The 9,794-nt window shown below is 48.0% G+C and overlaps 1 protein-coding gene across 3 annotated transcripts in view; it reads left to right on the top strand.

The window, feature by feature from the left end:
- Nucleotides 1–9,638, top strand: part of nisch (nischarin) — a 43,841-nt gene extending 34,203 nt beyond the window's left edge. For 2 of the 3 annotated variants that reach the window (XM_046338562.1, XM_046338572.1), the window contains 4 exons: nt 2,791–2,941; nt 3,668–3,796; nt 6,978–7,139; nt 7,360–9,638. In XM_046338562.1, the coding sequence (XP_046194518.1) occupies nt 2,791–2,941; nt 3,668–3,796; nt 6,978–7,139; nt 7,360–8,306 (1,389 nt within the window). In that variant the 3' untranslated portion in view covers nt 8,307–9,638. The remainder of the gene's footprint in view (nt 1–2,790; nt 2,942–3,667; nt 3,797–6,977; nt 7,140–7,359) is intronic. The other variant, XM_046338569.1, reaches the window with a different exon arrangement.
- The last annotated feature ends 156 nt before the right edge of the window (nt 9,639–9,794 follow it).

Genomic DNA, 9,794 nt, shown 5'->3' with positions numbered 1-9,794 from the left:
TGTCACTTGTCAACCTCATTATCTTCCACACCAAACCCGTGTCTGTGTACAGTGCATGCGAACAGTATTCAGACCCTTTGACTTTTTCCACATTTTGTTACATCAGTTTTATTATAAAATGGATTAGATTAAAACATTTTCTTAATCAATCTACACACAATACCCCATAGTGACAAAGCGAAAACAGTTTATTTTTTATTTTTTGCAAATGTATAAAAAATAACAAACAGAAATAGATTATTTACACAAGTATTCAGACCCTTTTGCTATGAGACTAAATTAAGATCAGGTGCATCCTGTTTCCATTGATCATCCTTGAGATGTTTCTACAACTTGATTGGACTCCACCTGTGGTAAATTCAATTGATTTATCATGATTTGGAAAGGCACACACCTGTCTACAAGGTCCCACAGTTGACAGTGCATGTCAGAGCAGAAACCAATCCATGAGGTCGAAGGAATTGTCCGTAGAGCTCCATGAATGGATTGTGTCGAGGCACAGATCTGGGGAAGGGTACCAAAACATTTCTGCAGTATTGAAGGTCCCCAAGAACACAGTGGCCCTATCATTCTGAAATGGAAGAAGTTTGGAATCACCAAGATGGTCTGTCCTTCAAGAGCTGTCCGCTCGGCCAAACTGAGTAAATGGGGGGGAGCAGGGCCTTGGTCAGGAAGGTGACCAAGAACCTGACGATCACTCTGACAGAGCTCCAGAGTTCCTCTGTAGAGAGAGACCTGACAATAACTGTGCAGCGACGCTCCCCATCCAACCTGACAGAGCTGGAGAGGAATACAGATACAGGTGTCCAGAGATTGTAGTGTCCTACCTTACCCAAGAAGACTCAAGGCTGTAATCGTTGCCAAAGGTGCTTCAACAAAGTACTGAGTAAAGAGTCTGAATATTTAAATGTATTTTTTTTATACATTTGAAAAATGTCAAAAAAACTTTTTGCTTTGTCGTTATGGGGTATTGTGATGTCGTTAGGGGGCATTGTGATGTCGTTATGGGGGCATTGTGATGTCGTTAGGGGGGCATTGTGATGTCGTTAGGGGGCATTGTGATGTCGTTAGGGGGCATTGTGATGTCGTTAGGGGGCATTGTGATGTCGTTAGGGGGCATTGTGATGTCGTTAGGGGGCATTGTGATGTCGTTAGGGGGGCATTGTGATGTCGTTAGGGGGGCATTGTGATGTCGTTAGGGGGGCATTGTGATGTCGTTACAGGGATATTGTGTAGTTCGAGGATGTGAAAAAAAAACACTTGCATCCATTTTTAGAATACGTCTGTAACGTAACAAAATGTGAAAAAAGTTAAGGGGTCTGAATGCCCTGTATGTGAAAACGATTTCTACGATCTGGTTAAAAAGAGAAGAAATGTCCTAAAAATGCTTCTCTGTGACATCACAGGGTACGATTTGAAGTTAAAAAAAAAAAACATTGACTTTCAAAACCTGCAACGAGTTTCTTGCTCCCTACGTCTCTGCGAATTTCAGTGTTTTACAATCACTGTTTTTAAAACGTCTTACCTTTTGATGATGTCATCGCGTATAACTTTAACACCCCCCCCCAAACCCCCCCCCCCCCCCACTTTTCTACAAAACTTTGAAATGTGCTTTTTTTCCCACCTATGTTGACACTGGTATTGTGCTGGAGATCATGAACACGAGGTTAAAAAAAATGGAGGAGTTGCCCTTTTTTAAAATGATTCACATTTGTGCCTCATCCTACATTTACATTTACATTTAAGTCATTTAGCAGACGCTCTTATCCAGAGCGACTTACAAATTGGTGCATTCACCTTATGACATCCAGTGGGACAGTCACTTAACAATAGTGCACCTCCTATTAGGCTACTAAATGCGTTGGAGGTCGGTTGTACATTGGTAGAATACTGTGGCAGGGGGCTCTAGGTCAACTCTAGGTTTCTTTCATATAAGCTTTTCTCAGCTGTTCCTTTCTTTTTGAGTTCTCATTCGATTTTTTAAATATATTTTTTACCTTGGTGGTGTTTGTACAATTCCACTTCTTGTGGCCTGAAATATTTGTCATTCAAAATAAAGCTGAGATTTTTTTTTTTTTTAAAAGGGGAATAAAATAATCATAAAAGTCAGTGTATGGCCATAAACAGACTTTTATCATAATTTTATTCCCCTTTAAAAAAAAAAAAATCTGCAACTTTAGGACATCAAACATGTTGTTAATATAATATTTTGGATATACTCTTTAACTTATTTGAATACTTTTATGATATTTCAATTAGGATTAGTCTAGGCTTTTGTTCAGTATTGGTTCGCAATGGTAAGGAGGGATTGTTCCTTTTCAGTAACACATTTATCCAATCAGAGGTAGGAAGTTCCTTTTCAGTAACACATCTATCCAATCAGAGGTAGGAAGTTCCTTTTCAGTAACACATCTATCCAATCAGAGGTAGGAAGTTCCTTTTCAGTAACACATCTATCCAATCAGAGGTAGGAAGTTCCTTTGAAGATGGAATGCATCGGCTGGTATTTCCATCATTTTTCCATGTGATTTTTTTTTTCTTTTTTTTTCTCCTGGACAATTTGGTCGGCAACAAAAAGAGAAGCTTTTCATAAAAACATGTTGGCAGCCAAAAGCCGTTAATTTCCAGCTAACTGAAACCTTGACGCCCATTCATCAACAACAATTGACTTCTTACTGCCTGTGATGTCTGTGATGTTTAAAGGGGATGGTCTGTGCCTGTGATGTTTAAAGGGGATGGTCTGTGCCTGTGATGTCTAAAGGGGATGGTCTGTGTGTGTGTTTTGACCAGGAAGAGAAGGAAGAGCTGCATCACATCCTGTGGTCATCGGTGGTTTTTTATAAGTCACCTGACGTCGAGGCCACTTCCTGTATCATGCTCTCTACTAAAGCCCTTTACTTCCTGCTGGATGACTCCGCCTCCACGCTCAATGACCAATCACGTAAGACAAAAACACACACACACTGCACGGCAGCTACGCTCAGTGACCAGACACATTAGGAAAAATATCAGTTGAAAAGAGCTGCATGAGTTTGAGGGAGAGTCTGTCTGTCTGAGTGAGTATGTTTACATGCACACCAGTAACTCTAAATATAACTGATTATGGTAGTAGGCTGAGTATGGCATTAGTCATGTAAACACCTTAAAATTGTAGTAATGTGTGTTGTCTTTATCCTTTAGTACTGTTGGTCTGTAGTAATGAGTGCTGTCTTTATACTTTTGTTCTGTAGTAATGAGTGCTGTCTTTATACTGTTGGTCTGTAGTAATGTGTGCTGTCTTTATACTGTGGGTCTGTAATGTGTGCTGTCTTTATACTGTGGGTCTGTAGTAATGAGTGCTGTCTTTATACTGTGGGTCTGTAGTAATGAGTGCAGTCTTTATACTGTGGGTCTGTAGTAATGAGTGCTGTCTTTATACTGTGGGTCTGTAGTAATGTGTGCTGTCTTTATACTGTGGGTCTGTAGTAATGAGTGCTGTCTATACTGTGGGTCTGTAGTAATGAGTGCTGTCTTTATACTGTGGGTCTGTAGTAATGAGTGCTGTCTTTATACTGTGGGTCTGTAGTAATGTGTGTTGTCTTTATCCTTTAGTACTGTGGGTGTGTAGTAATGAGTGCTGTCTTTATACTGTGGGTGTGTAGTAATGTGTGCTGTCTTTATCCTTCAGTACTGTGGGACTGGAGTCACTGTGACCATCGGGACCCAGAGCTGATCATGTCTTACTGTTTCACCATCGACCTCCACGACCTCCACTCTGTCAACGTGGGCCTGTTTGACCAGTACTTCAGGGTGGTGGGTGAGTAGGGAGAATGAATGGATGACCACAGTGTCAGAGAGGACTAGGATCAGGATGTTAAAAACAGTTGAACATACTGTGACGTGTTGTCTGAATTCATAGAAATCCCAATCCCAGAACTCATGGAAATCCCTATCCCAGAATTCATGGCAATCCCTATCCCAGAATTCATGGCAATCCCTATCCCAGAATTCATGGCAATCCCTATCCCAGAATTCATGGCAATCCCTATCCCAGAATTCATGGCAATCCCTATCCCAGAATTCATGGCAATCCCTATCCCAGAATTCATGGCAATCCCCCTGGCAATCCCAGAATTCATGGCAATCCCTATCCCAGAATTCATGGCTAATCCCTATCCCAGAATTCATGGCAATCCCTATCCCAGAATTCATGGCAATCCCTATCCCAGAATTCATGGCAATCCCTATCCCAGAATTCATGGCAATCCCTATCCCAGAATTCATGGCAATCCCTATCCCAGAATTCATGGCAATCCCTATCCCAGAATTCATGGCAATCCCTATCCCAGAACTCATAGAAATCCCTATCCCAGAATTCATGGCAATCCCTATCCCAGATCATTTCACCTGATAATAAATACTGAACAAACATATCAATGCAACAACTTCAAAGATTTTACTGAGTTACAGTTCATATAAGGAAATCAGACAATTTAAATAAATTCATTAGGCCCTAATCTCTGGATTTCACATGACTGGGAATACAGATATGCATCTGTTGGTCACAGATACCTTTAACAAAAAGGTAAGGAGTGTGGATCAGAACCAGTCAGTATCTGGTGTGGATCAGAACACCAGTCAGTATCTGGTGTGGATCAGAACACCAGTCAGTATCTGGTGTGGATCAGAACACCAGTCAGTATCTGGTGTGGATCAGAACACCAGTCAGTATCTGGTGTGGATCAGAACACCAGTCAGTATCTGGTGTGGATCAGAACCAGTCAGTATCTGGTGTGGATCAGAACACCAGTCAGTATCTGGTGTGGATCAGAACACCAGTCAGTATCTGGTGTGGATCAGAACACCAGTCAGTATCTGGTGTGGATCAGAACACCAGTCAGTATCTGGTGTGGATCAGAACCAGTCAGTATCTGGTGTGACCACCGTTTGTCTCATGCAGTGCGACACATCTCCTTCACATAGAGTTGATCAGGCTGTTGATTGTGGCCTGTGGAATGTTGTCCCACTCCTCTTCAATGGCTGTGCGAAGTTGCTGGATATTGGCGGGAACTGGAACACGCTGTCGTACACGTCGATCCAGAGCATCCCAAACATGCTCAATAGGTAACGTGTCTGGTGAGTACGGAGGCCATGGAAGAACTGGTACATTTTCAGCTTCCAGGAATTGTGTACAGATCCTTGTGACATGGGGCTGTGTATTATCATGCTGAAACTGGAGGTGATGGCGGTGGATGAATGGCACAATAATGGGCCTCGGGATCTCGTCTCTGTGCATTCAAATTGCCATTGATAAAATGCAATTGTGTTCGTTGTACGTAGCATATGCCTGCCCTTATCAAAAGCCCACCGCCACCATGGGGCACTCTGTTAGCAACGTTGACATCAGCAAACCGCTCGCCCACACGGCGTTTTATTGTCCCCCAGCACAAGGCGCACCTGTGTAATGATCATGCTGTTTAAATCAACTTCTTGATATGCCAGACCTGTCAGGTGGATGGATTATCTTGGCAAAGGAGAAATGTTCACTGACAGGGATGCAAACAAACATTTGATAAATAAGCTTTTTGTGTGTATGGAACATTGCTGGGATCTTTTATTTCAGTTCAGGAAACATGGGACCAACACTTTACATGTTGTGTTTATATTTTTGTTCTGTGTAGTATGTTACTTGTGTTGTCTGGGCTGGCTGCTGGACTGGGCTGGCTGCTGGACTGGGCTGGCTGGACTGGGCTGGCTGCTGGCTGGACTGGGCTGGCTGCTGGCTGGACTGGGCTGGCTGGACTGGGCTGGCTGCTGGCTGGACTGGGCTGGCTGCTGGCTGGACTGGGCTGGCTGCTGGCTGGACTGGGCTGGCTGGACTGGGCTTGGCTGCTGGCTGCTGGACTGGGCTGGCTGCTGGACTGGGCTGGCTGCTGGACTGGGCTGGCTGCTGGACTGGGCTGGCTGGTGGCTGGACTGGGCTGGCTGCTGGACTGGGCTGGCTGGTGGCTGGACTGGGCTGGCTGCTGGGCTGGCTGCTGGACCGGGCTGGCTGTTGGACCGGGCTTGGCTGTTGGACCGGGCTTGGCTGGTGGCTGGGCTTGGCTGCTGGACCGGACTGGCTGGTGGCTGGGCTGGTGGCTGGACTGGGCTGGTGGCTGGACTGGGCTGGCTGCTGGGCTGGCTGCTGGGCTGGCTGCTGGACTGGACTGGGCTTGGCTGGTGGACTGGGCTTGGCTGCTGGCTGCTGGACTGGGCTGGCTGCTGGACTGGGCTGGCTGCTGGACTGGGCTGGCTGGTGGCTGGACTGGGCTGGCTGCTGGACTGGCTGCTGGACCGGGCTGGCTGTTGGACCGGGCTTGGCTGCTGGACCGGGCTGGCTGGTGGCTGGGCTTGGCTGCTGGACCGGACTGGCTGGTGGCTGGGCTGGTGGCTGGACTGGGCTGGTGGCTGGACTGGGCTGGCTGCTGGGCTGGCTGCTGGACTGGACTGGGCTTGGCTGGTGGACTGGGCTTGGCTGGTGGCTTGACTGGGCTGGCTGGTGGCTTGACTGGGCTGGCTGGTGACTGGGCCGGCTGCCGGGGACTGGGCTGGCTGCTGGACTGGCTGCCGGTGACTGGGCTGGCTGCTGGACTGGACTGGGCTGGGGACTGGGCTGGCTGCTGGTCTGGGCTGGCTGCTGGTCTGGGCTGGCTGCTGGTCTGGGCTGGCTGCTGGTCTGGGCTGGCTGCTGGACTGGGCTGGCTGCTGGACTGGGCTGGGGTCTGGGCTGGCTGCTGGACTGGACTGGGGTCTGGGCTGGCTGCTGGACTGGGCTGGGGTCTGGGCTTGGCTGCTGGACTGGGCTGACTACTGGGCTGGGGCCTGGGCTGGCTGCTGGACTGGGCTGGGGTCTGGGCTGGCTGCTGGGCTGGACTGGGCTGACTACTGGGCTGGGGCCTGGGCTAGGCTGGTGACTGGGCTGACTGTAATCTGTGTTGTGTATTATTTGTCTCCAGGCCCGTCAGCGGACCACATCATCTGCTGTCTGACGAGGGACAGTTACGGGACACACCGCTTCCTGCAGCAGCTGATGACGGTCCTCTCTCTACAGGACAAACTACCCTCTCCTGAACCCTCCGAACAAGACTTCTACACACAGTTTGGAAATAAATCTACAGGTATTCGTAACATTTTACATCTGTACGTTTTCATCAGTAAAATACCCTTGCGGAGATGTGAGTGGAATGTCCAGGTTTAAGAAACAGATCTCCACAATAACAGGGGTAGAATCTAGGAGGTTCTATTTGGGATTAAGACCAAATGAGTCCTTTTTGTCCTACTGTGTTGACGTACCAAACTAAATGAGTCCTTTTGTCCTACTGTGTTGTCTACTCCCAGGTAAGATGGGGAACTATGAACTGGTCCACTCTAGCAGGGTAAAGTTCATCTACCCCAGCGAAGAAGAGATTGGAGACCTGACCTTTATCGTAGCCGAGAGGAAAGGTCCTTCTGGGGCATCCAGCTGTAATATCCTGCTCTACGTACTGGTCTTCCAGGTGCAGACCCAGGGGCTAGGTTTCTCCCAGACCCAGGGGCTAGGTTTCTCCCAGACCCAGGGGCTAGGTTTCTCCCAGACCCAGGGGCTAGGTTTCTCCCAGACCCAGGGGCTAGGTTTCTCCCAGACCCAGGGGCTAGGTTTCTCCCAGACCCCAGCTGCAGACAGACAGACTTCCACTGGGGGTCTGCAGGGGGATAGAAAGTCTCACCTCCACCCCCAGAGCCCGGTCTCTGCTAGCCAACCCCGTCTTCACCCCTACCCCCAGGCTCCAGGTCCAGCCCCCTCGTCCAGGCCCCATATCCCCCAACAGAGCCTGCCTCCCCAGGCTCCCTCCACCCCCAGGCCTGTCCTCCATCCTAAGACTCTGATCCTAACCAGCACAGACATTTTCCTGTTGGATGAGGATTACATCAGCTATCCACTGCCGGACTTTGCCAAGGAGCCCCCTCCCCGAGACAAGTACCAACTGACCGACGCTCGACGAATAAGAGACCTGGATAGAGTCCTCATGGGTGACCAGACGTACCCGCAGGCGCTGACGGTAGTCTTCGACGATGTCCCTGGGCCAGACCTCCTCTGTCAGCTTACCATGGACCACTTTGGAGAAGAGGAGGTGGGAGGAGGAGGAGGAGGGGAGAAGGGGAGGAGATGTGGCAGAACAGAGAGCGAGGTACTGTGGTGTATCTATGTCCCCGGAGCAGACAGCAGGGAGAGGCTGATATGTCTGTTAGCAAGACAGTGGGAAGTGCTGTGTAGTAGGGAGCTGCCTGTAGAACTAACTGGCTGACTGGCTGGTTCCTCTGCCTGTAGAACTCACTGGCTGACTGACTGGTTCTTCTGCCAGTAGAACTCACTGGCTGGCTGACTGGTTCTTCTGCCAGTAGAACTCACTGGCTGACTGACTGGTTCTTCTGCCTGTAGAACTCACTGGCTGATTGACTGGTTCTTCTTCCAGGAGGTTTTAAAGCATGGCTGTACGCTGACCCTTTTTACTAGGAGCATGTGTGCACCTGTTGAAAAATGTTGGCGCACACAAAGTAATTTAGGAGCACAATGAAAAATATTTGAGTTATTAAAGCTAGAATCACACAGCTAAATATTTAGACACACATACGAGAAGATGGCGGCTTTCAAACCAATGTTCACAGGCTGGTGGATGGACTACGTTACCATAACCCGCCTTCACAGGCTGACGGATGGACTACGTTACCATAACCCGCCTTCACAGGCTGACGGATGGACTACGTTACCATAACCTGCCTTCACAGGCTGAATGATGGACTACGTTACCATAACCTGCCTTCACAGGCTGACTGATGGACTACGTTACCATAACCTGCCTTCACAGGCTGACGGATGGACTACGTTACCATAACCTGCCTTCACAGGCTGACGGATGGACTACGTTACCATAACCTGCCTTCACAGGCTGACGGATGGACTACGTTACCATAACCTGCCTTCACAGGCTGACGGATGGACTAAGTTACCATAACCCGCCTTCACAGGCTGGTGGATGGACTATGTTACCATAACCCGCCTTCACAGGCTGGTGGATGGACTATGTTACCATAACCCGCCTTCACAGGCTGACGAATGGACTACGTTACCATAACCCGCCTTCACAGGCTGACGGATGGACTATGTTACCATAACCCGCCTTCACAGGCTGACGGATGGACTATGTTACCATAACCCGCCTTCACAGGCTGACGGATGGACTAAGTTACCATAACCCGGCTTCACAGGCTGACGGATGGACTAACCAAACAAGACACAAGGGACAAACAGGGAATCAAATCCCCCAAAGATTCCTCTTCTTCTCCTCCTTCCCCTCTTCCTCCCCTGTTCCTCCTCCTCTCAAAGGAAGTTCTGTGATGTTTCTTATCGTTTATAATCCAAATGCATCCTGGGAATTTGTACAGTCCACAAGTGTGATATTTATTTATCTTTGTACATAGCTCCGCCCCCAACCCATAGCTCCGCCCCAACCCATAGTCGCTGAAGTACATTTATTATGGAATGATACCAATCTTAAATATTATTTTATATTTATCAAAAATAATATTTTTCTTTTCTTTTTTTTTTTTAAATATGAAAGTGTTATTATTGCTGGTCATTTGTTTGTCTTTGTCTCTTTCTTTCCTCCCCCATGGCACCTTAACGCCTATACACTTAGACAAAACATTAGGAACACCGTCCTAATGTTGAGTTGCACCCCATTTTGCCCTCAGAACGGCCTCAAGTCATCAGGGCGTGGACTCTACAAGGTATT

The sequence above is a fragment of the Oncorhynchus gorbuscha genome, linkage group LG03 (genome assembly GCF_021184085.1).
Source record: "Oncorhynchus gorbuscha isolate QuinsamMale2020 ecotype Even-year linkage group LG03, OgorEven_v1.0, whole genome shotgun sequence".
Classification (NCBI taxonomy): domain Eukaryota; kingdom Metazoa; phylum Chordata; class Actinopteri; order Salmoniformes; family Salmonidae; genus Oncorhynchus; species Oncorhynchus gorbuscha.
This window is presented reverse-complemented; position numbering and strand designations above follow the sequence as displayed.